General features: G+C 34.5%; 2 protein-coding genes, 1 long non-coding RNA gene and 2 pseudogenes across 3 annotated transcripts; 4 read left to right on the top strand and 1 right to left on the bottom strand.

The window, feature by feature from the left end:
* The window catches only part of LOC124889546, a 7,438-nt pseudogene extending 4,378 nt beyond the window's left edge, over positions 1-3,060 (top strand).
* Positions 3,061-3,080: 20 nt separating this feature from the next.
* LOC107849493 lies at positions 3,081-4,821 on the bottom strand (annotated as a pseudogene).
* An 8,159-nt stretch (positions 4,822-12,980) lies between these two features.
* Positions 12,981-15,283, top strand: LOC107851656 (L-ascorbate oxidase homolog). Its single transcript, XM_016696737.2, has 2 exons — positions 12,981-14,503; positions 14,595-15,283. Exons 1-2 carry the CDS (start codon positions 13,137-13,139, stop codon positions 14,893-14,895), a joined length of 1,668 nt encoding a protein of 555 aa, XP_016552223.2. The 5' UTR covers positions 12,981-13,136; the 3' UTR covers positions 14,896-15,283.
* A 1,902-nt stretch (positions 15,284-17,185) lies between these two features.
* LOC107849494 lies at positions 17,186-18,037 on the top strand. The gene has a single exon (XM_016694057.1). It carries the CDS (start codon positions 17,186-17,188, stop codon positions 18,035-18,037), a length of 852 nt encoding a protein of 283 aa, XP_016549543.1.
* Positions 18,038-22,616: 4,579 nt separating this feature from the next.
* Positions 22,617-25,149, top strand: LOC107849674. Its single transcript, XR_001668234.2, has 2 exons — positions 22,617-23,276; positions 24,739-25,149. It is a non-coding gene; the product is annotated as an uncharacterized LOC107849674 (long non-coding RNA).
* Positions 25,150-27,978: the final 2,829 nt, after the last annotated feature.

Below are 27,978 nucleotides of genomic sequence, written 5' to 3'. Positions count from 1 at the left end.
AGTGGAGTAAAAATGCAACAATATATAGTACAAAAAATAATAAATTCGAAAGAAGAATTAGATACCAAGAAGAAATTACAATCATTTTTAGGATTAATAAACCAAGTAAGAGAATATATTCCAAAATTAGCAGAAACTTTAAAACCATTACAGAAAAAATTAAAAAAGGATGTAGAATATAACTATAATGAAGAAGATAAAAAACAAGTTCAAAAAATAAAATTACTTTGTAAAGAATTACCAAAATTACAATTTCCAGATGAAAATAGAAAATTTATATATATAGTAGACTTGTTTCGGATGAGATTGAAGACAAAGCTCAAGATAGAAAAGAAGCCAAGGTTCAAAATGAAGATTTTGGCTGAGACTTGTTGTTATTGAGCCCTCGGATTCTTCATGATTTTGTGGACGGTTTTTGACTTGTTTTTGTGACTTGTTTGTGGATTGTTTTGAGTAGGTTTTCTTTGAAGTGACCAATTGAACGAGGTGAAGCTGTGAATTTGTGGACAAATTCCTCTTAAGATAAAGAGGATGATACTGGAATAATCATGGATATGGAATTAGGAGAATGCGTGTTGGACCCGAGCCTTGGCATGTACAATTGAAGTGTAAAAGAGGACCAAAATGCACCCAAATCAGCCCATAAATTACACTAGATGGGTGCCCATTCTTGAAGGGCCTTTTTGTTCATTTTAACTTCTATTTGTTTTGTAATATATAAGGAACATATTAGGGATTATTCACTCAGTTTTTGGATGAATTTGTAAGTCTTTTAAGACTTGAAACACCATAGTTAGGGTTTGGAAAAACCACCAACTGAAACTAGGACAAGATCTAGTGTGGAATCACTAGTGATTGTAAATTGCTTGGAGACATTGATGCTTGGAAGGTGGAATGCGATCTTGTATCTTTGTAATAGATAGGTTTATTGTTGTGTGTAGTGATACGGGTCCAAGATTGTCCATTCTTGGGTTCTTAAGATTATACCTTCATGTGGTCTATCTATCTATCCTTTTACCTTCTTGTAATCTTGTTTATTGTTTGTGTTGTAATCTTGTGTTCTTGTTGTTATTGTTAAATCCGAATCTTGTGTCTTCTTGTTTATCATCTTGAGTTCATCTTGTTGTTGTTGTTACTGCTTTGGTGTTAAAACACACCATTATATCTTGTATTCTTGTTGTTGGTAGTGAATATGAGAGTGGTCTCTAAAAAGGTCCTCGGATTCTTAAGATTTGCGGACTGTTTTGGAGTTGTTTCGTGTTTCTCTGATTATTCTTGTATCACTTTCTCCTCTTATTGTGCCCCAAAAATTAATATTAATCAATAACCAATTCCAAGGACCTTAAATCAATGGCATATTCAACAACAACATTAATGTCAATGTGTTCAACGAATTGGATGAACCACTCTTTTTCACATAGAATGATATCCAACAAAGAAAGAACTCATGGCAAGAAGGAACCCTTGGTACCAATTGTCTAATCCCCCTAGAATGAATTACACCTATACAAATTACACCTATCATTTCCAGGGCAAGGATCAAATCAGTAGCTACTACTACAACCCTACCACTAGCTTGCATCGTGCTGCTTGTGGCTATGGTCCCCTTATTATGATAGATCGTGAATTGATCCTGCTCCTCTTTGATAAACTTGAGGATGATGGTACACCAAGATCCACATAGAAATTAAAGGCTCATTACATAGCAGACGTCCTCTTGGAAGACCACAAGGCTTGTTTATTAAGGGCAAAAATGGGAAAGGCGATGGCAAGGAAGAGTTAATATTCACATTAACCCTCGAAAAGACATAAAGAATTAAGTTTTGCAATGTTGGAATGAAGGATTATACCAATGTTAGGATCCAAGGTCACACAAAGAGACTCGTTAAGATCGAAGGTTCACATAGTGTGTAAAATGTGTATGAACCCCTAGACATCCACTTGGGACAATGTTTATCCATTTTGGTAACCATTGATAATGAACCCAAGGACTATTTCTTTGTAGATTCCACAATATTCACTCAGTAACCACACGTGGCCACCGTCACTCTCCATTATGCCAACAGTAAGGTCCTCGCGTCCTCTTAATCTAAGGCACCTGAAGGGTATGAATGGTTGCTTAACCAATTCTGTTCATTCATCTAGAATTTAACTAACAACAAAACTATACCTAATCCTTGGGGATCTTAACACTACAAAAAAATTAACATCACAAGAACTATCAAACTAGTCACATCAGATGGCAAAGTTGACAGTAAACATTGTTATGTTGTAAATGGCATCTCCCACGTGGATCCCGCTATGCCAATCAGGTTAGCATAACATTATAGTATTTAAGTAAAGGTGTTTAAGTATGACTTGATCAAGGATGTCAATAAATCTACAGAGGTAGATGGAGGAGACAAAATTTCACTCGCGCCTGTTGTGACCAATGGCACTTGGAAAAGCTTTATGGAGTTCGTTATTGAGAACACTGGCAAAAGTGTTCAATCTTGGCACATGTCTGGATATGCATTTTTCTGTATCGTAAGTACCTCGTAATCCTTTATCAAATTCATGATTATATGATCTAACTTCTTATAGCCGATGGCGGAACTAGGAATCTACATTGGGGGATTCAGAAATTCACTAGAATGTCATATTGAGATTCGAACTTCTGACCTAAAACCTATGCTTTTCATGTTAGCTCTGCCCCTAAAAGTATTATATGATTTTTTCAATGAATGATATTCAATTGAACCCCTTTTCCTTCAACTTAAATAATTTTGCAATTAATTGTCATATTTTTTTTGTGTTATCGATTAGTCACCTTATAAATATTTTTTACACCGTCAATGCAAGATTGAGACAGAGAGGTGGTCACCAAAGAAGAGGAAGAACTACAACTTGCTTGATGCTGTTAGTAGGGACACAATCCAAGTTTACCTAAATTCATTTACAGTCATAATGACTGCACTTGACAATGCTGGATTATGGAATATTAGATCTAATTCATTGGAGAGACATTATTTGGACAACAATATGATGTATTCATCTTTAACTGATACTGTTGGTTCATGAACACTCAGATAAAATTGTTGTCCCAAATAATGTCTCTCCAATGAATTCGATCTAATATTCCATAATCCAGCATTGTCAAGTGTAGTCATTATGACTGCAAATGAATTTGGGTACACTTGGATTGTGTTCCTACTAACACCATCAAACAAGTTGTAGTTCTTTCTCTTTTTTGGGACCACCTCCGTCCTTCAATCCTGCATTGATGGTGTAAAAAATATTTATAAGGTGACTAGTCGATATCATAAAAAAAATGACAATTAATTACAAACTTATATAGGTTGAAGGGTGAGGGGTTCAATTGAATCTCATTCGTTAAAAATATCACGTAATACTTTTAGGAAAGGAGCTAGCATGAGAAGTATAGGTTTTCGGTCAGATGTTTGAATCTCAATGTGACATTCTAGTGAATTTATGATTCCCCTAATGTGAATTCCAAGTTTCTCCACTGACTATTAGAATTTAGATCATATAATCATGAATTTGATAAAGGATTAGGAGGTATTTACGATACAGAAAAGAATATATATCCAAACATGTTCCAAGATTGAATACTTTTGTTAGGGTTCTAATAACAAACTCCACAAAGTCTTTCCAAGTGTCATTGATCATAATAGGTCCAAGTGTGATTTTATATAGTCCATCAAAACCTGTAGGTTTATAGTCATCCTTGATCAAGTTATACTTGAACAAAACACCATAATATTGTGCCAACCTGATTGGTGTAGCGGGGTCCACGTGGAAGACACCATTTACAACATAACAAAGCTTACGATCAACTTTGCCTGCTAAAATGACTAGCTTGATGGTTCTTGTGATATTGATCTTTCCGTAATGCTAAAATCCCTCAGGTGCCTTAGGCAATTGAGGGAGGGCGTAGACCTTACTGTTGCCATAACGGAGAGAGGCAGTGGCCACATATGGTTCCTGAGTGAACCATATGGACTCCACAATGAATAGTCATTGGGTTCCTTATCAGCGGTTACCAAAATGGATAAGCATTATCCCAAGTGGATGTTTAAGGATTCATACATATTTTGCACAGTGTGTGAACCTTTGATCTCAACAAGTCTCATTGTGTGTCCTTGGATCCTAACATTGATAGAATTATTCATGCCAACGTTGCAAAACCTAATTCTATATGTCTTTCTGAGGGTCAATGTGAATATTGGCTTATTCTTACCATCGTCTTTCCCATTTTTACCATTGATAAGAAAGTTATGTGGCCTTCCAAGAAGGTGTCCGCTATCCAACAAGCCTTTAATTTCTTTGTGTATCTTGGTGTACCATTATCCGCAGGTTTATCAAAGGGATTCGGGATTAATGCACGACCAATGACAGTAAGGGGACTATAACCACCAACAACATGATGCAAGTTGGTGGTAGGATAGTAATAGTAGCTACCAGTTTAATCCTTGACCTGGAAATAATATTTGTAATTCATTCCCAAAGGTATTGGATAATTGGTACCAAGGGTACCTTCTTGCCATGAGTTCTTCCTTTGTTGGATACCATTTCATGCGAAAAGAGTGTTTTATCCAATTCATTGAACACGTTGACATTAACATTATTGTTGAATGTGACGTTAATTCTAGGTCATGGGAATTGGTTATTGATTAAAATATATTTTTGGGGCACAACAAAAGGAGAAAGGGTGTTATAAATAACTTTTCATTTGTGGAACAAATAAGGATCCTCTCCATTAACTAAGATGCAAGTCATTTCTAGTAGAATTACTAACACACTCCTCATTAATCTCATCATGTCATATATCTCCAGCACTAGCATTTCCATCCTAGTCAATGGGGATAAGACCACCCCTTTCTACCCCACTAGAGGAATTAGACAAGAGGACCCTTTGTCCCCTTATATCTTTATTTTTATATGAAGAAACTTTCCAGGGCCATTGATAATCAAGTTAGAAATTGCCTCTGAAATCCCATATCCATAACCAGTAAAGGACCCAAAGTCTCCCATCGGTTCTTTGTTGATGACCTTACTCTTTTCTCTTAGGCTAGTCCTAAAGATAGTGCCCAAATCATGACTACCTTAAAAGAATTCTGTGTCCAATCTGGAAAAGGATTAATCTAGGAACGTCCACATAAATCTTCTCTGTGAACTACAATGCCTCTTTAGCTAACTCCTGCTTTTCTATCCTCAATATCTAACCTAGCACCTCTTTGATAAATATATAGGTTTCCCTATCCTTCAGTCTAAACCTACTCACGCTGATTTTTAGCTCATTATTGACAACATGCATTCCAAGCTAGCTAGGTGGAAAGCTAAAATACTCAATATGACTAGGAGAACTGTGCTCACTAAATCAACCTTGGATAGCATTCCTTCCCATGTCATGCAATTCTTGAAGGTGCCTTCAATCTCATGACCATATCCAAAGAAATATTGTTTAGAGCACCACTGCTGACAAGAAAAGAATCCACCTTATAGGTTGGGACACCGTAACCTCAACCAAAGAGGTTTGGGGACTAGAGATCAAGAAATGCCAACTTAAAAATAAAGCCATGTTGTCAGTCTGGCCTGGAGGATGTACCATAACCCCAATGCTCTGTGGGCCAGAATCTTGTTCATCAACTACTGTAGGCCTCTCAATAGAGAACCTAAACAAAGATGACCTTCAGAATAGGGAAATGCATAAGAGAGGGATGGAGTGTATGCAACGACAATATCAGGTGGACCATTCACAAAGGAAATAAAATATTTTTTTTCGAATACAAGTGGATCCCTAACCATGGCCTCATCAAAAGCTACATTCAGTGTCCTCTAAACAAAATAAAAAATAAGCTAAGGATGGATAACATCTACACTAATGAAAATTGGAACCTGGAAAGTCTCTCCCTCATTATCCTTCCTGAGCTCTCCCACACCCTCCAAAACTACTTCATCCCTCACAATAGTACTCTTAATGATAAGCTATATTGGGACAGAATCAACAATGGGATCTTCTTCATGAAAATATCCTGTCAAGCAATGGCTGACTCCCATAAGCCTAACCCAACCACCGTTAGTCCCAAGTTCCACTGGATATGAAAGCTAAAGATTTCCAACAAAATCAAAACTTTCATCTGGCTACTCCAACACAACAGAGGATACCTGCATCATATAGGGGTAACCAGCGGTAGTCAATGCCACTTTTGTGACACACAAAAGAAAGACATTAACCATGTCTTTTTCCACTATCATAATTCCTCCACCTTTTGGACAACCTAAGACAGCCAAAGCATCTCCATCCACTCTTTTGATTCCAATAACCTCAATATTACTAACTAGCTCACCACTTGAAGTGGCATCAAATAGATCCCCTTCAATAGATGATTGAGTTGGGACATAGTTATTCCTTTTTATTCCTTTTGCCCTCTGGAGTATTTGGCTTACTAGGAATGACAACCTCTTCAACAACAGTAAGCTCCCCATTAACCACTATGCATCTATCCATTTAGCTATTGAATTCCACTTTATGACTCATATACACATCACCATCCCAACCTCACCACCATCCTTAGCTTGAAATGGGAACCTCCCCATGAGGAACCTACGAGTTGAACAGTGACGGGGCTATAAATCAACAAACTAAGGGGGATAGGGGGGTCTTCAGAAACCACCTAGGTGATTGGACCCTTGGGTACATCAAGACCCTTAACAACACCTCCCCTATACAAGCTGAGCTCCTGGCCATTCTGGAAGGACTCTAGCTAGCAGTCTCGTTTGTTACCAGTATGGATTAATGGTAGCAAAATAAATTGTTATCATGTGTCCCTTTTTGAACACTTACAGCTATTATTCTTAAAAAAAGGGGATATTTTTTGAACTTGCTAAACATAATTTTTTTTCTTTTTTTGCATTTCTTCTTCTGAATTGTTAACATTAAGGAGCAATTGATTAACTAGGGAGGACCTATTAATTAATATTGAAATTAACAGTGACAAAGTATATTAATAGAGTTAAATAATTATACTAAATTTTATTAAACAAAAAGTATAGATTAAAGAAATCAAAACAACATGGGATATATATCTCGAAATGAATATGTAACAGTAGCCTTTCAATCTTAAACTACCAAAAATTAGATGAAATTTTAAATAACATTATTACATATGACAAATTTAAATTTTCAACTTGCAATTAATTTAGGATGAAAATGTCTCACCTACTTCAAATTACCATGTAAAGGAATAATAACTATTAACATATATATGTAATTCGAACAACTTCGTAACATTAGAATCAAGTGTCAGATAATCATGAAAAGTAATACAAAGAAGTTTAAGTGTTAACTTTATGAAGATTATTCGAAATAAGAAAATGGCTACAATATGTTGATTTCCAAAATTAACAATAGCTAAGTTTTAGAAACCACAAACTCAAAACCACGAACTTTAAATTTTTTGTTTTGCAGATATGAGGTGGCTACTTTAAGATTTTTGTTTTACTTTTCTTTTTTTCTTTAGTTCCTTTTTAATTAAAGATATAAATAAATATAATGGTAAAATTATTAGCTACCTATATTGACGTAAAATATACATATAAAAGTTTAATAGCTACTCCTAACAATCTAGCTTATTTATTAAAATCAAAATTAAAAGTAAAAAAAAATTGAAATTTTTCTTATTATTTGGAAGGCAAAATTAAAGCAACTCATCCTAAAATGTAACTCTATTTTTTGAACCTTTTTTCGAAAATTTTCAAATGAACCCTACTAAAAATGAAGTAAAAGCTAAAATAAAGATTAGACAAGAAAATAAATATTCAAGCTAAAAGTATATTAACACTCAGGGAGGGTCAAAAATCACCCGTCTACACCCGCTATGTGCAGGTCCAAAAAAGAATCTAACCATAAAAATCTATTATATGTAATCTTATCTCGCATTTCAGTCAAATTACCACAAATATTGTCAATCTTTAAACATATTTTGCATTATTCAAACTATTGTACATAGCATTGTTGGAAACACTTTAATTTGGTTTGGTAAATTCATATTGATAAGTAGTTCCAACGTTCCATATCTTTCAATAATACCATATAGATAGATTCATTTAAGATTTATTTTGTTAAGATTAAGATGTCTAATCTATATATAGAAATAAAGGAGAAATATAGTGATGCTTATGTGGCATGCCTTAGAATCAAGGAATGTTAGTTATCTTTTTTTTCCTATTTTTGAGCTTTTTTTATCCTTTTAAATTTTTATTACAATCAACAATTTGCTTTAATGTTTTTAAGTTTCAAAATTTCAACAGGCACAGTATTAAGACTTTGTATTACAACATTGTTTTGCAATTCCTCTTTAATGCCCGCTTCTCTTTTTCTTCTTTAGGCATTTCCATCTTGTCAGTTCTTCCTCTTTATTTTTCTACTTCCTTTTACTCTCTCTCTATATGTTTTGTTGTTCCTCTCAAATTACAAGGTAATTTTTTTAAAAAAAATTGATATTTATTTCTTTTTTTTTAATTTTTGATTGGTGTTCATGTATTTTTTATTCTTTATTATTCCTTTCGCCTATTTTTCAAAGGTAAATCTCCTTTTTTTATTTTATAATGTGTTTGTTGTTTATTCATGTTTGATTGAAAATTTATGTATATGTGTATTCTAGATGCTTTAACTCCATTAGCTGTAAGTATTTCGTCCAACCTTCTCCCTAAAGTTATTTCTGTATATGAAGCAATTTCTCTGTTTTACAGTTCTATGCTTCAAATAATTTTCTGACTTCTTTCAAAAAATCTAAAATTGACAATTTACGCGCCTCCACTAAACAATTATTTATACATTCTGCAATGTTAGATTTCATCATCTTGCCTCTATTTAAAGGAGAATGAACTCTTGACCACTTCTCATATCCTGCATCATATAGATAATCTTTCACCTGATGATCAATTTTATCAACCTTCGACATAATGTATTTAAAATCTTCCTTTCTATATGCTTTGGCCATTGAATAAAACAGGTCACTAAGTCTGTCCTTGCTCCTTCTGAAATTTGTACAAACGTTCTTCCAAAAATGTCAAATGCATGCTAAGTGAGGACCATTTGAATAGACATTGCTGACACTTTTAATTATTGTTTCATTGCGATCTGATACAACACACATGTTCCCGCGCTCCCCAAAAGCATTCTTAATTGCTTGAAAAACCATGTCCATGCGGAATTATTTTCCGATTCAACAACACCATAAGCAATTGGTAATATGCAACCTAAAAAAAAATTTAAAAGCATGACTTTTAATAAATTGTTGTTATTAAAAAGTTTATACACCTAAAAAAGAATACGATAAAGTTTCATATAAACAGTTATGTATCAGAATATATAATGATGTATCACAAATTATATAGTTATGTATCATAATATATTATATATGTTATGGAACTTATCGTAACAATTATTAAAGATGGAATAACATACAATTTCATATATACAGTTATGTATCAGAATATATAATAATGTATCATAAACTATACAGTAATGTATCATAATATATTATATATATTATGGAATGTATCATAACAAGTATTGAAGATGGAATAACAAGATTAGTCATACCAGCACCATCAAGAGTGCTAGCAGAAAGAAAAGTCTCTTGGTACGGTCCACTCAAATGAGCACCGTCTGCCACAACAACTGGCCTACATTTCTTGAAACCATGAATCATTGGCTGTAAAGCTATAAACAAATATTTGAATTCATTATCTACAGCCTTATGCATCCTGATGTGTGATCCCGAATACACAGAATTTAGCATGTAGATGTATCTCGACATTTGTCTATATCCGTCAGCAGCTCCACCCCTAAGCATTTCTATAGCACGCTCCTTCGCACGCCAAGTTTTTATGTAATTGATGTCAATACCATACACAACTTTCATTTCTTCAATAACAAAGTTAACTGTAGCCTGCAGCTATTTTAACACCCTATTACGCATTGAACACATATGTTCATCATTGAATTTTCGAATTTGAAAAAGATCAGAATGCAAAAAGCAAGATGCTTTCATGTACCAACTGCACTTTTCATTACGACATTCCAACCAATAGCTTCATATTAAAACAAATAATCACAATTTTAAAAAAAAATATATCAAAACAATAATGTATCAGATACTTTTAACTGTTAAGCTACTTTAAACAATTTTTATAGTTTTTATAACAACATTCTGTCATTTGTTTGCTTTAAACCAATTCACCTTCATATACGATATTGTTTATGAATAACACAATCAAAACATATTTTACAATGTATCCTAATACCTATACATAAACGCCAATCACACAAAAAAAAAAAACAAGCATAACATAGTTTATAATACCTTTTTTTATCAGATCTTGATGCTCGAAAATTAAAACTATGATCTAACACATACTTTTTCATTACAGCTTTCAGAGTTTTCTTATCCTTATACAACTGCTTCACCTTAACTTCATTGTTTTGGCAATCAGTGATGAATTTTGTTGTTTCAATTTCTGGTACATACAAAGAGTATTGATTATTCGCCTCAACAACAGCAAGTACAGCTGCATCTGATTCTGTTCCTTTGACGCACATTATCGCACCAGTTTGAGCATCAAATTCTACATCTTCATTTGATTTAGAGCTTGTTTTAATGCATAGTGGATACATTACAAAATCTGTGCATATTTTTTTCAATTCAATGTAAACCTTAATACCATTGTCGTTTCTAATCACCATTAGAGTTGTATTTCCATCAACAATGTAACGAACATCTATATTTTTCTTTGCTTGATCTATCTCAAGTTCCGTCGCAATAACAGAAATCAACTTGAAATATGAAACACTTTCGGTAACTACAATTCCATCACTCTTGTAATTTTCATAAATAATTTCATTTTGCCAGAAACCAGAATGTCTCAGCAAAATCGAAATATTCATGACAAAAATTGTTTGAAAGAATTGACAACAAAAAAAAAAATTGGAAGCAATGAGTTAAAAAATAATTGAAAACGGCATTCAAATTTCAAAATAATTTGTTACGTGATTTATGTATTAAGGAATTTGATCAATCAGAATTATGCTTAATTAATGGCATTCAAATTTCAAAACGACAAGTCTTATATTTAAGGGATTTGATTAATCAGCATTATGCTTAATTACCGTTCGTTTACTAATTAACCACATTTAATATGGTACTTATGTATCATACCACAATGTATCAGATAATCACGTAATGTATCATAAATGGGATTTTCAGTAATTTTTTAAAATGTTGGGAGAGAAGGTAATTATATAAGAAACTATTGTTATTTAGTAGTTTATACGAAGAATATTGCTTAGGAAGAAAAAACAACGAAAGTTTGAGCTTTAATTGACTAAATTGACTATTCCATCATTTCTTTTTAAGTAATTTATTTAGGTTGGACACATTTCATAATAAATCTCTTATTCCTATAAAATTTAAAATGCTTTTACTATTATATATACCCCTAATTAACTTTAGGTTGGGCACACCCCTAATTTCTTCCCAATTAATGATCATGATAATTTGAACAAGGGTAAAGTAGGAAGATTTTAACCAAATTATTCTTAAAAAAATAAAAGAGCACTTAAAAAGAAATACAAACACAGCCTAAATAGATCATTAAAAAAAAATAAAGAAAGTACTTAATAGCAATACAGAGAGTTTAGTGATGTTATTTGTTGGCTCATTAGTCATGACTCTTTGAGAAAAATATTTGCTAAGTATATAATTAGTAGCATTATTATGTGGATGTGCTTTCTTTGATAAGCTCTTTATTTAGTTTGAATAGTGATATTGCATAATTGAACTTTGTTTAGTGTCATAATTGACAATTATAAAATAAAATTTTCATTTGTGTTCTTTATAAAAAAAAAATGAAAAGAAAAGAAAATGTAAAATTCAAAATGAAAAGTTAAAATAGAAAAATATTGAATCATGCATATTTTCTTGCCATTGTATGGAGTCAATTTCATTATTTATATTTCAAGTTAAATTAAAGTTGTCAAAATTTAGTTTTACATATTTAAATTTGTTGTCTTGTGTTTGTAAATTCAATTTCTAAATTTAGTTGGTTTAAATGGTAATCTACATAACTGATTTATTATTGTTTGCAGGTTAGGATTTGTCATTCTCTAAGTAATTTTTCATGATTTTGTATTTTTTTCAGCTTTCTGACAGAAAAGATGAAGAAATCATGTCAATGTTGAACTTCACTAAAATAAGAATATGAATCATTTGCCATCTGGTGCATACAGATAATTATTTTACGTGACAATAGAAGCAAATTTTCTAAGATTTTGTGGTTTCAGATGATCCTTATAAAGTTATTGCATATGTTCTGTTTGCGAATTAGGTGCATGATCAACAATCGACAATAATGATATTTTATTAACAGCCTCTCTACTTCTCGGAGGTAGCAGTATGGACTGCGTACATTTTACCCTCTCCAGACCTCACTTTGTGGGAATACACTGGATTTGTTGTTGTTGAATGAAAAAAAGATCACAAGAATTGATGACATAGAGAGTCATGGAAAATATATATATATATATATATATATATGAGAAATTGACTAGTTCTATTATAAAATGTGTATTAAGATAAAAGACACTTGAATCTAAATATGCATTTTAATATTAAAATTTTTGCATTAAGTTACTGGATATTCAGTGATAAAGGCTTTATATTCTTAACATTTGAGTATATAAAACTTATCTTTATTTAAAATTCAATAAATATGAAATATTAATAAAGATGGGCCGTGTCTAACGCAAAAAAAATGGCTCAACTAAACTGAAAAATTCAATGATATTTGGATGATAATTATAGGGAAAAAAAAATTAAAGACCAAAAGAAAAACGTTATTTACGGGCAACAAAAGGAAAAAAAATGAGTGACTATCAATTATGGAACTTACCATATAAATAGACCAAATTCACAATCAAAACATCAACATCCTTTCAATGTTCTTTTAGTAAAGCTTGTTTCCTATTTTTCTCTCTTCTCTTTGTTTTTTCGATTCGAAATAAAGTTTGAAAGGATCAAAAAATCATAAAGAAACACGAGAGGAGAAGAAGTAAATAAAAAAAAACGAAAATGAATAACAAGATGAGATGTGTGCTAGCAATTCTGCTAGCAATGACTTGCATCTCCGTGAATGGAGAGGATCCTTACCTGTTCTACGAATGGAAAGTTACTTATGGCACCCTTTCTCCTCTTGGCGTGCCCCAAAAAGTCATTTTAATCAACAACCAATTCCCAGGACCTAGAATTAATGGAACATCCAACAACAACGTTCATGTAAACGTGTTCAACCAATTGGACGAACCACTCCTTTTCACATGGAATGGTATCCAACAAAGGAAGAACTCGTGGCAAGAAGGAACCCTTGGGACCAATTGTCCAATTCCCCCCGGAACGAATTACACCTACCGTTTCCAGGTTAAGGATCAAATCGGTAGCTACTACTACTACCCTACCACCGGCTTGCTTCGTGCTGCTGGTGGTTATGGTCCCCTTACTGTCGTAAGTCGTGCATTGATCCCTGTCCCATTTGATAAACCTGAGGATGATTACACGGTCCTTGTGGGGGATTGGTACACCAAGAGCCACACTGAATTAAGAAGCATGTTGGATACCGGACGCGGTCTTGGAAGGCCACAAGGCTTGGTTATCAATGGCAAAAGCGGGAAAGGCGACGGTAAGGATGAGCCAATGTACACATTGACCCCCGGAAAGACATACAGGTTTAGGTTTTGCAACGTTGGCATGAAGGATTCTATCAATGTTAGGTTCCAAGGCCACACAATGAGACTCGTTGAGATCGAAGGTTCACACGTCGTGCAAAATGTGTACGATTCCCTAGACATCCACTTGGGACAGTGCTTATCCGTTTTGGTAACCGCTGATAAGGAACCCAAGGACTATTTCATCGTGGCCTCCACAAGGTTCACTAAGGAACCACACACGGCCACCGCCACTATCCGTTATGCCAACAGTAAGTCCCCCGCCTCCCCTCAATTGCCTAAGGCACCAGAAGGGTGGGAATGGTCCCTTAACCAATTCCGCTCATTCCGCTGGAACTTGACTAACAGCGCAGCTAGACCTAACCCTCAAGGATCTTACCACTACGGAAAGATCAACATCTCAAGAACCATCAAGCTAGTCACATCAGCAGGCAAAGTTGACGGTAAGCTCCGTTACGCCATAAACGGCATCTCCCACGTGGATCCCCCTACACCAATCAGATTGGCACAACATTATGGTGTTTCGGACAAGGTGTTCAAGTATGACTTGATCAAGGATGACTACAAGCCTACAGGGGAAGATGGACAAGACAAAATCACACTTGGACCTAGTGTGATCAATGGCACCTGGAAAAGCTTTGTGGAGTTCGTTATTGAGAACCCTGGCAAAAGTGTTCAATCTTTTCACATGTCTGGATATGCATTCTTTGCTGTATCGTAAGTACCTACCTCCTAATCCTTTATCAAATTCATAATTATATGATATCGACTAGTCACCTTATAAATATCTTTTACACCGTCAATGCAGGATTGAGCCGGGAAGGTGGTCACCAGAGAAGAGAAAGAACTACAACTTGCTTGATGCTGTTAGCAGGAACACGATCCAAGTTTACCCAAATTCATTTGCAGTTATAATGACTGCTCTTGATAATGCTGGATTATGGAATATTAGGTCCAATTCAATGGAGAAGCATTATTTGGGACAACAATTTTATCTGAGTGTCCATGCCGCAACAGTATCACTTCAAGATGAATACAATATGCCTGATAACAACCTCTTGTGTGGTATAGTTAAGGACTTGCCTAAACCTACTCCCTTCAGAGCTTAATTTATAAAAATTAATTCATAATTATTTTTTAAGAAATATTTATTATTTTGTAATTTTATATACATTTTTGAGCAAAGAAAAAGCATGTAAGGAGGAGATCATGGGGCCAAGCTTTTTCACCAAGTGGAACAGAAGTTCTTTTTTTCGTTTATTTGTCATTTCTGTTTTTATTTTTGATCAAGTCTTGGAACAACCTCTAGCAGAAATGCAAGGTAAGGTTGTGTATAATAGACCCTTGTGGTCGGGCTCTTCCCCGAACCCTGAGCATAGTAGGAGCTTTAGTGCACCAAGATGCCCTTTTTTAAAAAAAAATTTGATTAACGAGTGTATTAATTATTTTTTTTATGCATTCATGTATAAATAAAAATTCAAGAGCATTTTGTTTTAATATTCTGTATTTTCACTTTCACTTCTTTGTTCTCTCCTGTTCTTTTTATTTTTCGAATATAACGGTTGAAAATAATAATTAATAAACAGTGAATTCGGCTGGCTATTTACGTTACAAAATCTCGTAGTTTCTGGTACAAGTCGCTAAGGCATTCATGTGTACTAGTCGCTAGGGATAGTTTGACATTGAGACACTTTCAAAATTTATTTTGACATTTAGTCAGAAGTCTTGGAAAATTAGATGTTTAGACATATGACATCATTCATTCTTTCATCCAAACCTATTACACAAGTTTTAAACTTTACACTTTAGTCCCCCACCTCATCCATTTAATATTTAATATTTTCCACATTTTTTATATTTCCACCATTTTTTCATATTTCCTATTTTAATTTAGAAAATTGTCCAAGAAGCCACCAATAGGAGCTCCCTTTTTCACCAATAATTTCCGATTTCGACCACTTTTCCAACGAAAAATTGTTTATCACAACTGAAAATCTCCATTCTTCATCATTGCCTCCATTGTTGTTCCATCTTTTTTGAAAAAAAAAATTCAAAATTTTTTTTTCACCATTTCTACTAGCTCGAAAAGCTTTCCAAATCCACTCAATACCTCATCATTAGATATATTTCAGTAGTTTAGAAGTCCTACACATACATTTTTCCATCCCAGAGCTAGGAAGGCAACGATTATATCAAAAATCGGTCGATTCCCGTCTTTGTCCGGACGTATTCATACCAGTGATCGACCAGTCATCGACCATCTATAGACCTAAATCTTGATTTGTTATCAATTTGTGTGGTCTATTATGACAGTAGCTGAGGTAGTTATCGTGGGTGGTAATTATATGGGTGTGTGGGAGGAGGGTCCCAACTGTTGGAGGTGGAAATCATCTACAAAGAAGACAATGTCCATCCCGCTGCGTCACAATGAATCGTACGACGACATGGTTCGAAGCGTAATTGAGAGCGGAGAATTAGAATGCGAGCCAAAGAACATTGTGATTAGCTATGTAATGAATGGATGGGGTAAAATACATCTCACGTTCATAAATAATGATCGGCATATGTCGTTATACATGTTGGATGTCGTTGCTGATGGCTCTAGGCCATTATTGAGAATAAATATCGTTCCGGGGTCTCCGACAATCCCGCCACCACAGCTGACAATCGACGAAGATGATTCATTTGAAGATGAAAGTTTGGATGTTAATCCAAAAAATTCGGAAGATGATTCAATGGAATTGGAAGATCCAATTTCTCTGAAGAAGGGGGAGAAGAGTGCGAATTAGGAGCACAAACCAACCACACCTTCTCTGACGAAACTACTTTTAAGGTAAATCAAACATTTAGCAGTAAAAAAGAGCTGAAATTGTTGTTGGACGTAGCAGCTGTGAGAAATTCTTTTGATTATGCTACGTTGAAGAGCTGCAGCAAATTCCTCAAGGTGAAATGTGTTTGTCCTAGGTGCGGGTGGATGTTGCGGGCGAAGAAGTATGAATGCACGAACAGATTCGTCATCTATAAATACATCGCCGATCACAGTTGCGGCATAAAATACGCCACCCGTTGCCATAGAAAAATCTCATCTAAAGTCATTGCATCCCTGTGAGCGAACATGTATCGCGAAGGAAAGGGTCCAGACACTAGCGAGATTCAGAGGATCGTTTTCAAGAACTTGAAAAGTAGACCAAGCTATTGGAAATGTTGGCTAGGGGTGTGATTGCCAAGGAAATGGTTTGAGGGACAGCGGAGCACGGGTATTCCTGCCTGCCTATTTTTTCGTACATGATCGACGCTTTTAATGTTGGCACTATCTATTCCATCATGGTGAACAAGGTCGATTGTTGGTTTATGTACTACTTTTTATCGTTTGGCCCTTGCATTAGGTAATTCGCCCACATGAGAAAGGTTATTGCGATCGATGGCACTCATTTATACGGCAAGTACGAGGGCATGCTGCTAAGCGCGGTTGCACGGGATACGGAGAACCATATTTATCCCATTGCCTTTTTTGTCGTTGATAAGAAGAACGATGCATCTTGGACATTCTTCTTTGAGAAGCTGAAGTCTATTGCGGTTGATGGACCAAATTTGTGCTTTATCTCTGATAGGCACAAGAGCATCGCCAATGGCATCACAAAGGCGTACGACCCTGCTCAGCACGGGTACTGCATGAGACACCTAGGTAAAAATCTTCGGGTAAATCACCACTGCAGAGAACACTTCTATCTATTCTACAATGCGGCAAAGGCATATTCTCCCAAGGAGTTTAGCTACCATTTTGTGGAATTCAAGAACTACTGTCCCGAGGCAGCCTTTTTCTTCGAGCATAAGCTTGGTTTTGAGAAATGGAGCAAGGCATATTTTTTCGACAACAGGTGTGACGTGATGACCACAAATATTGCCGAGTCGGTGAACGCTATGTTGATTGACGAAAGGGAGTACCCCGTGGCATCCATATTCAATTCGATTGCCAAGAGGTTTGGTGAAATATTTAAGGAGAGGCGTGCCTACGTCCTCAAATGTAAGGATAAAAAATTTGTTCCCACCACCGAAAAGATCTTAAGAGACAATATGAGCGAGGGCAACTTCTTCTATGTGAAGAACATAAGCGGGGACGAAAGGCAATACACTGTGTTCGGAAGTGGCTGTACGGCCAAAGTCGACCTACTGGAAAGGTCGTGTTCTTGCAGAAAGTTTGACCTGGTCAAAATACCATGCGATGGCCTCTTTGCGATTGAAGCACGGTAAAGATTATGGTTTGAGAGTCTATGATTACTCTTCTCCCCTGTATAAAGTGGAAGAGTACCTCCTTGCGTATTCGGAATCAATTAATGTTGTTCCTTTGGAATCCGAATATAACGCCCCAGAAAACGGATCCCGAAACATCACACGGTGCTTGAGGCTATGAGTAACCCCAAGCTAACCCTTTGAGTCATTTTCGGTCAGTTCAACACAAATCAACGGGGTTTCCATAAATAACCCTCAAATATCAACAGAGAAATCATCATCCAAGAATAAAAGAATTTCAGAAAGATAACAAAATACGACTTATTAGTCAACTCCCAACATCTATACTATTCTGACAAGCCTCTAAGAAAATCAATAAAACCAGCGAGCCATTGAGACATACCCCAACTGACTCATACTCAGTTATCAAATGTAAACAATTCCGTGAAACCAACATCAGACATCACGTCCTCAGAACATGAGGACTCACCACAACAGAGGATGTAGAACAGCGTGCTCGAAGAATTACTGTCGAACCTGGAACTGAGCACCTAAACCTACATTCCGGAAAAATGCAGCCCACATTCGAAGATGTGGGTCAGTACCATGGAAAGGAACTGAGTATATGGGGGTGTATGCAGTTGTATAAACATCATCATCATAAATATTTATAAGAAATATGTAGGATGTATGAAAGACTCACATAGCCCAAAGAAAATCATCATAATTATGAGAGGATAAAATAAGTACAATAACACATGTGAGTCATCATATAATTTGTCAATCACTTTCAGTTCATCAAGAATATCAATTCTCATAATGTAAATATCATTTAAATCTTTCGAAAAAATAACTTTCACAATTCCACTTTCAAATCACTTCACCATTCACCATAGACACAAGGAAACACATACACACTGGGAGATCCTATAACAGACATAAACCATGTGAGCTATATGGAGTCCAACGTACAACCCACGTTGGGGAGATCAAATCTACACAAACTAGTGATCACTACATAAATCAGCCTCAGGCTCACTCCTACGGGGGAACGTAGTTCTAGGGAAGTAAGGTCGCTTTATACCTCCCACTCGGTGCTAAAGATTTCTCCCAGACTTAGCTCGGATCATTTTAAAGACAATCCACAACAAAACAATTTCAGTAATATATAACTATACATCGGGAGCCATCATGCTTCCCATCTATCAAAATCAACCACGTTGTGGATTTCTTTCACACTCGAGTTCAAAACATATCCATTAAGATCAAAAGGTCAAAATATTCAAAATATCTCAAATATTCAACATCAACGTGCTTATAACATACACTTTCTCAAAAAACACAATTTCCAATGGGGATTCACGATCCAAATATCATGATAAATATCATTCAAGATTCATGCTTTATATCTCCACACATGTAAATTCATCTTTCAAAATCATAAACATCAAGATTTCATAATAATCATCATAAGATATGGGTCCATGCTTCAAATTCGTAAAAATCAAATAAAAATCATGCCTTTGTAAAGAAAATTACTTTTGGGCACAAGAACGAAAGAGAGTTCTTGTTGAAAAACCCCACATAACTTGAATGATGAACTTTAGATCGATACTCATTTTTGAAATGTTAATTGTGCGTTTGAATGATGGTTCTTGGAGTTCTTGAACTAGGAACTTGGAATCTTGAATAAATTTGCAGAATTAATGGTGAACTTTGGAGGTTCTTGAAGTTGGATGTAGGAGCTTAGGGTTTTCTTTTTGAGGGAATTTGATGAAATATAACATATAATGCTTCTAATATGCTTTAATATAGGGTTTGAACGGATTTTGGGTGAGGGGGAATGACCAAAACGCCCCTAAAAATCAAATAATTCTCAAATCTGTCCTTTGGTGGACTGTTTTGATAGTCTGAAGTAGATCAACCATAACGTTTTACTCCTATATCCAAATTGGATAAAACCAATTTCATTAGAAAGAGAACTCTTATATATTTCCGTTGATATATAGTATCTCACCCAGATCATTGTGTACGAGGAGTTATGATCGTTCGAAGTTGACCCAAAAATTCACTTTTGATAGGCTGAAGTAGATCGACCATAACTTTTTGCTCTGATAGACAAATTGGATGAAACCAATTTCATTGGAAAGAGGACTCGCAGAGCTTTACGTTGATATATAGTATATCACCCATATCATTATGTACAAGGAGTTATTATCATTTAAAATTGGAGCAAAATTACGTCAGGCCTCAGTACTTTTTCCTGCACGTTTTACTGTTCACTACTATTCACGGTTCCATCGGAATGTTCATAACTCGTCGCTCGGGTGTCCGTTTTGGATGATCCACATATCGTTGGAAATATTATTCGATACTATACACAATGGTGGGTCATAATCTAAGACATTCCGCACGAAAAATTTATAATTCATTCTAGAAGATAGAACCCAACACGTTTACACACAAAATTTCAACAAAAAATTTTCTGGGGTATTACACCGAATAGCACGTGCCACAAGAATTGCTAGACGTGAATATTATTCCACTTCTCATAGTCACAAATCTCGTAAGGAAGAAAATAAAACACATTACGGGCGTGGGTGAGACTTTCAACTCAAAAAGGAGGAACAAGTGTTCACCGTGCAAGAGACCCGGGCACAAAAGAACCACTTGTAGCATCAACAAATCGTAGTTAGTCTTGTATGAATTTGTGTTTTTGTAAGTCATGGCAGTGTATATATTTGACAAACGTCAGTTGTCTGATTAATGCCAGATTTATCAAGTTAACTCTTCATCTATTATCGACCTTTTTAAAGTATTGCATATATTGTGTGTCTGGTCTATTTCTTTTATTCTTTATTTAACACATGGTATATTATCGATCTAATTTACAGTCTATTAAAAACCCTAAATATTCAAAGGGACATATGTGAACAGTTGAGCATTTATTACATCTCAAAAAAGCTGTTGCACGTCCAATCACACGTTGCGTCGATTGGGTATACGCTACCTCTCTTCGATTTCCACCATTCACACGTCTACCAATGAAAGGACGGGATGACCAAAGGGTTCTATCTTGGTCTATATAAACACCCATCTACTGCACCCAAAATTCATCTTCATCACCTCAAAATCAGATTAAATCGACAAGATGTCGGGCATTTCTTTGAGACCCAGAAGGAGGATCAACCGTAACTACGACCTTCTCCTCCTCCGTAACGACTTTAATTGCCTCTTCTATGGACTGAGGCAAGACCGGGAGCATGTCTACCACGAACTTCAGAGGATTGCCCATTTTTTACGGGCGATTGTGGAGCGGCTCAACATGGAGCCGAGGAGATGATCATCCCCCACCATCCCCTTAGTTTTAAGTTTTTTTATTTCTATTTTTTTTTTAAGTTCGTTGCAAGGTGAAGCTTTCATGGTTAGGAATGTTAGATGAAAGCTTCTTTATTTTGCTTGGTTTTTGCTGTAAATATGGTTCTGCACCATCAATGCAATGAATTATCAATGAAATATGTTTGTTTGCCTACATTCGTGTAAATTTAAATTTTACAATTTTGTTCTGATTTAATTTTTTGCAATTTCTGATATTAGAAGATGAATCAAACGGTTGTGAGATGTGAAATTAATGCTTGTTTAATTTTGGTTTCTGGTTTAATTCTTGTTTCCTGAATTTTTTTCCACTGTAATTTTACATTTTTCTTCCTTTTTAGAATTTTTGCATGAGATCAAGGTAGAAGATGAACGGGAAAGTTGTCAGACGTCAAATTAATTCATATACGTTAATGAAAAACTAATCTGGTCTATCCACGATTATGTTAATTTATACAAAATTAATTGTAGAGTCGATGGGGTTAATTTGATACTGGTCTCAATATCTATGCTCGAAAAAATATATAATCGATGCTTTAAACAATACGGGTCCATCGATTGTGTTCAGTAAATTTCATAGACTATAAGCCTTGTCAATAATATATGTTGACACCTAATTTTTGCCGTCCACGACTAAATTTAATCCTGAGTTTCTTCGATTTTTAATAAAATCAAAATATTTATTTCATCCGAATAAAAAAAAATTTAAAAATATATTTGCACGTAATTTTATCATTTTAAGTGGCGATTATATATTATCTTGTTCAATTATACAATATTATGTAATTTGATTACTTAAATATTTATTCAATGGAATATCGGATTTTAATTAAGGATTATTTTAAAGATAAATATGCTAATTAAAATATTAATTTAATTATAATTTACTCTCCAAAATAATTTATTTGGATAAATATGTGTCTGATTTTATCAAATTAAGAAGCTCGAGGTTAAAAGAGGTATTAATTTGTTTCGAATTTTGATTTAATTTAGCCAATCTATTAGATTTGGCCCTGATTGAAATCGAACTGACTCCAATTGCGATTCAATTGGCCAATTGTGTTTCAAATTGGCCAAAACCTAAATAGAATTGGCCAAATCCCCAATACCCAAAATTAAATCAATAATTTCAGCCCAAATCACCAGCTCATTACCCTTTGCCAGACCCATTCGGCCCAACACTAAATCCTTTTATTCTCCTTCATCCACAAGCGTACAACAACAACAGTTGTGTACAATACGTTCAAATCAGTTAACAAACAGCACAATTTCAACAACGAAAAAACCCAGCAATACAACAACATCAATCAACATCAGACACCTTCAATATCGTCAACCCATCCACAACCCGAATCCGATGAAACCCGATCCTAGCATCGCATACAGCTTCAACCAAACCCAAACTCAATCCGACGCTCGCGTGCATCACGCGCATCCCACGTGAATCTGTAGGAGAAAAGCATAGGAAGCTTATAGAATAGGTACAGGTGTCTCCCTCAACGGATCAATTCCACAAATCTCGGGTATAGGGGTACGCTTTCGTACGTATGTGATACAATTTCATCGGGACTTGGTAAAAATTCATTTTCCCTAAATCTGATTAGTCCACCAATTTCAAAATTTTGGAGAAAAATAACGAAGTTGGTATAATTTGTTAAGGGGAAATCTTATCTTAAGTTCAAATAGGGAATTCCTTTTTGAAAATTTTTAAAATGCCACATCGGTGGAACATTTGGGAGGGAAAAGAGGGTCTTGAAATCTTGAAGGCTGAAAAAGAGGCTTTCAAGCAAACATTTTCTGTTAGTAAAAAATATTCTTCAAAAGCTGTCGGAAGTGTCGGAGTAGCTGTGAAGCTTTTTTGTCTCATTTTGCTGCCCCGAAAGAGGTAACACTTCATCTCTTTCAGTTTCGAATATTTTTCCTCTTCTTCTGGTCGATTCTTCTTTTGGTATCTTAGCCGTATAAATGTGTTATTCGTAATCATAGTTGTAATCATTTTCACTGGGATTGTTCAATGTAGAAGCCATAAAGGTTATAGGATTTTGTAAGTTGATTATTGTCCATGTTGTTATGCTTTAATGATATCAGTGAAACCTCTCAAAAAATCTTCTCAGTTCAAAATACTGGAAAAGGTTTAGCGAAAGGGGAAGTATAATTTTTGTGAATACCTTGTAGTATTATTCAAAGAATTGAGAAATTTGAATAGAATTGACCTCGCTGTCATATTAATTTGTATTTTGGGTGCAAGTGCTAATCATTCTTAGTTTGGTGTTGCAATTATTTGCTATATGGCCTTGCTGTTAGTATTTTGGTTGCAAAGGCTATCTACCTCTGTTACGTGACACTATATTTGATTAATCTTGATCAACCCAGTAAGATCTTAGAGGTTTAGGGCCTTTGTGTTTGTTTTGGGTGTTATAAATTGAAAAATTCTTCATTTTTACTTTACTTAAAAATCCTCAATAGTGTTGAATATCACTGATTTTTCTTTCCTTTAATGTTATGGGTTTGAATTTGATAAAATTTCAAAAAGGTTTATTTTTTGTTTAGAGTGGACTTAGCCTTAAAATTTATTAAAAGCCGATCGTGCCCTTTTGTGTGACCGTGATTTATTTTATTGTATGACATTGATCAGCAAAATATGGTTTGGCTTGGTATAATGTTGGGTTTTGAGTTGGAAATTGTTTAATCTTATTCGCCTCCTGTTTACATGTCAATCCTTCAAAGATTTTAAACTTGTGATTTGGTGTGTTGGCTGTAGACTTTCTGGACACCTAGAATAAGAATAGTGTGAAATAGAAATTAGGCAATGGCATATGACATCTTTGGCCATTTGGGTTTAAGTTTAAGTTTTATTCTCTCATGGTAAATGTGTTCTTGGCTCACATCCCTAAAGTCAGCTCCACCTTTAGTCTCCCTCACGTGTTATTAGTCTTGACAGTGAATGTGATTTTAGTTTCTCTCATTTTCTTTGCATTTTGCTCACAGTCATAAAATTTGAGCATTTTTCGTCTCTTTTTCACCTTTACCTGAATAGTGGTTTATTTCAAGATTAACCGGAGTATCGAGAGTATTTCAATGATCTTGACTTTTGCACTATTTTTGTTAAAAATTGTCTACACGCTTTAGAAAATAATGCTCAGTTAATCATAGGGAAATGCTGTTGGAGATCTCGTTGATTATCCTTTTAATCATATGGCTACATTATTCTATTTTTATTTGATTCTTACGCATGAGCTTGTTTCATGTTTTTCTTAGGTTACTTTATTGATTTTATCTCTCCTTTAGAATATATATTAATTCCTTCTTCTTTTTCTTTGCATGAACCCACCTTGGAGTTCAAATAGACTTTTTCTCCTTGCATTTCATAATGGGCTAACATCGCCCACTTTCTCAAGTCATGCCCGAAAGAGAATCCAAAATCGATTACATAGCATACGGATGCAAGAAGTCGAAAGAGGAATAATGGGTTAAAATCCCATCGTTGAAGTGGCCGAGGAATTAGAAAGTCTCTTTTCTTTTATTTGTTTATTTATTTATATATTTATTGTCGTCTTTTATTTATTTGTTTATTTATTTATTCCTTTATTCATTCATTTGGGCCTCGAAGCCAAAGTTATAAATTCAATACAGGTACAGCAGGTTACGGGCCAAGGCTCAAAAACTAAATTAGGCCAGGTGAAATGGGTCGAAAGCCCAATTAGACTAGGACAGGTCTCGCTGATTTGGGCCCAATGGCTAAATCCTTTACTTTCTCCTCCCCTTCCCCCTCTTCTTTATGCTTGTTTGCCTTATGTGTTTTGTGAACCTAGTTAAATTCTTAGCTAAGTCGCTAAAAAATTGATTTTGCATAAATATCAAAATATTTCTAAAATCGCTTTCTTTTCAAAAATCAACTTTTCCTTTCTAAATAGTCAAAGATGTTTTTTTTTTTTCAAACAGTCCGGATAACCGCAAATTAGCGGACGTTTTAGGTGTTTAACACCTTCCTAAAACGTTATTAGGAATCGCTTACTCAGAATCTTCAAAACTTAAACAATTTTTCTGTTTTGGATCGTTTAAAGTATTTTAGAAAGGTTTCTTAATTTTTTTTCAAAAATTAAGTGGCGACTCTTCGAAATTCAAAATTTCCGCAAAACAATATACAGTATTGATTTATTGCCCTTAGTAGCATATTTGAAAAAAAAAATTAATCAGTAAAATAATAAATAATTAGATTTTATGCAATTAAAGGGGCTTGAACAAGTCGTGTGGTAGTATGAGAGTCCACATAAATTGGATGAGGTGAGAAATGATGTGTAAGGATGGGTAGTGGATGAATAAATGAATTTCTCACAACATACTTGTGCTTTGGTGAACATTGCCCTAAGGATGTTGATTGTTCAACCACAACTCATCACCTCACACCTTGTTTCACCACTTTCAATTTATATGGACCCTCATACGATCACATGACTTATTTAGGTTCATTCGATTTCATAAAATTCAATTACTTATTATTTTATTAATTAAATAATCCTTTCGAAATATGTGCTAGTCATGATCTATAAATATGTCATAGTCTAGTGCATATATTAATGAAGATGTACAAAATTTATGCTAGACTATGCTTAGTTTTGTACTCGACCTTATATAGTCTATCATAGACTATTAACTACTTCCACAAAGAAATAACTAGACTATAATATTTATTCATAAACCACAACTAGCACATATTTTGAGAAGGATTAATAAAATAATAAGTAATTGAATTTTATGCAATCGAATGAGCCTAAACAAGTCATTTGATCGTATGAGGGTCCATATAAATTGAAAGTGGTGAAACAAGGTGTGAGGTAATGAGTTGTGGTTGAAAAAATGAATTAACTCACAACATACTTGTGCTTTGGGTAAACATTGCCCCATGCATGTTTGTTGTTCATCCACTAGCCATCCTCACACATCATTGATCACCTTATATAATTTACGTGGACTCTTATACGATCACATGACTTGTTCAAGCTCCTTTAAGTGCATAAAATTCAGTTATTTATTATTTTATTGATCAAATAATCCTTTTCAAAATATGTTCTAGTTATGGTCTATGAATATGCAGCATCGTCTAGAGAGGTTATTAAGGAATTAGCTCTTAGTATATGCTAGACTATATATCTATTCGGTGAATCATCTATCAAAATCTGAAAAGGCATCGATTATAAATATGGTCTATGAAACAAGACCAACAGTAAAAAAATCCAAAATGTCAAATTCTTACAATGGTAATAAAGTACACATCAAATAAACACCCAACGGTAATATCTCACTTTTTCTTCTATAAAAGGAAGGCTATTTTTGTGTTAACACTCTCATTTTTTTTTTCCTTTAGTTTTTGTTAACAACTACAATGTCTCAAACATCCCAAAAATCAAATGCAAAAGTGTCCTACATATGTCATTGTGGCAATCCAGCTATTTTAAGGACGTCACGCACTGATTGGAATCCAGATCGAAAATTCTTTAACTGTGCGGTTGGAAAGGATAATGGTGGATGCTCTTTTTTTAAGTGGCTTGACGAAGACTCACCGACGAGTAGTCCATCAACATCAAATTTTCGAGGCGCTTCCAAGTTTCATATACTCCAAAGGCTTCAGGAATCCGAAGAAAATAGAGATCTACTCATGAAATTGCTAAAAGAAGCCGAAGAGCAAAGGGATTACTTGAAAGGATCTCTAAAAGAAGTCGAAATAGAGAGGGATCAAGTAAAGCAAAGGCTGATTTTGGCCGAGAAAAATGAGAAAGGCTTACAAAATTTGTTGTATGATTTGTTATTGTTGTTGGCTTTCTAGAAAGGTGTAATAGGGATATAGGAAACTGAATAAATAGACGTAAGGTTTCTCAAATCAATCCTGGGTGTAATCTATAATTAATAGAGAATTATGTCTACGTCTTTTATCATCTACCTCTATAAACCATGATATTTAAGGTTAAGTAAATGTATGAATTACTCAATCGATAGTATGTTAAGTCTATAAATTATAGAGAATAACTTCTATTATATTTCCAATCAACCACTATAAATTAGGACAATAGCTAAACTGATAACGCAATGCAGGCAGCTGTTTAATCTAACGAGACAATGGAATAACTGAACATTATTTCATCAGTAAATGTCATCATTGACATGTCAAATATATGTAATTCAACTATCCATAATGAACAAATCACTAAAAAAAACATATAAAATATAAGTAATTCAATTTATCCATAAAGAACAAATCACTAAAAAAAAATCATTAAGAAAATTGTTTGTTCCAAATCCACAAAACTACTTATTTTCTTGATTGAGTTCTACAACAATGCCCATCACATCTACTTCTTTTTATTCATGTTTTTTCTCCTCTTCTTCAACTTGTTTCTTCTTATTTTCCTTCTCTTCTTCTTCTGATGATTTCTTCTCTTCTTAAATATTTTCAACCTCCCGTTCGACCACTAATTTTTCTTCAACTGCCTTCTCATTTTTGTCTTCTTCTTCTTCTTATTTCTTTTCACCATCTTCTTTTGTTTTCTCCTCATTTTCTTCTTCTTCTTCTTCATCTGCTGCATTCTCCT

Source organism: Capsicum annuum, chromosome 12, assembly GCF_002878395.1.
Source record: "Capsicum annuum cultivar UCD-10X-F1 chromosome 12, UCD10Xv1.1, whole genome shotgun sequence".
NCBI lineage: Eukaryota > Viridiplantae > Streptophyta > Magnoliopsida > Solanales > Solanaceae > Capsicum > Capsicum annuum.
Note: the sequence above shows the minus strand (reverse complement) of the source record. Positions and strands in the feature narration are given on the sequence as shown.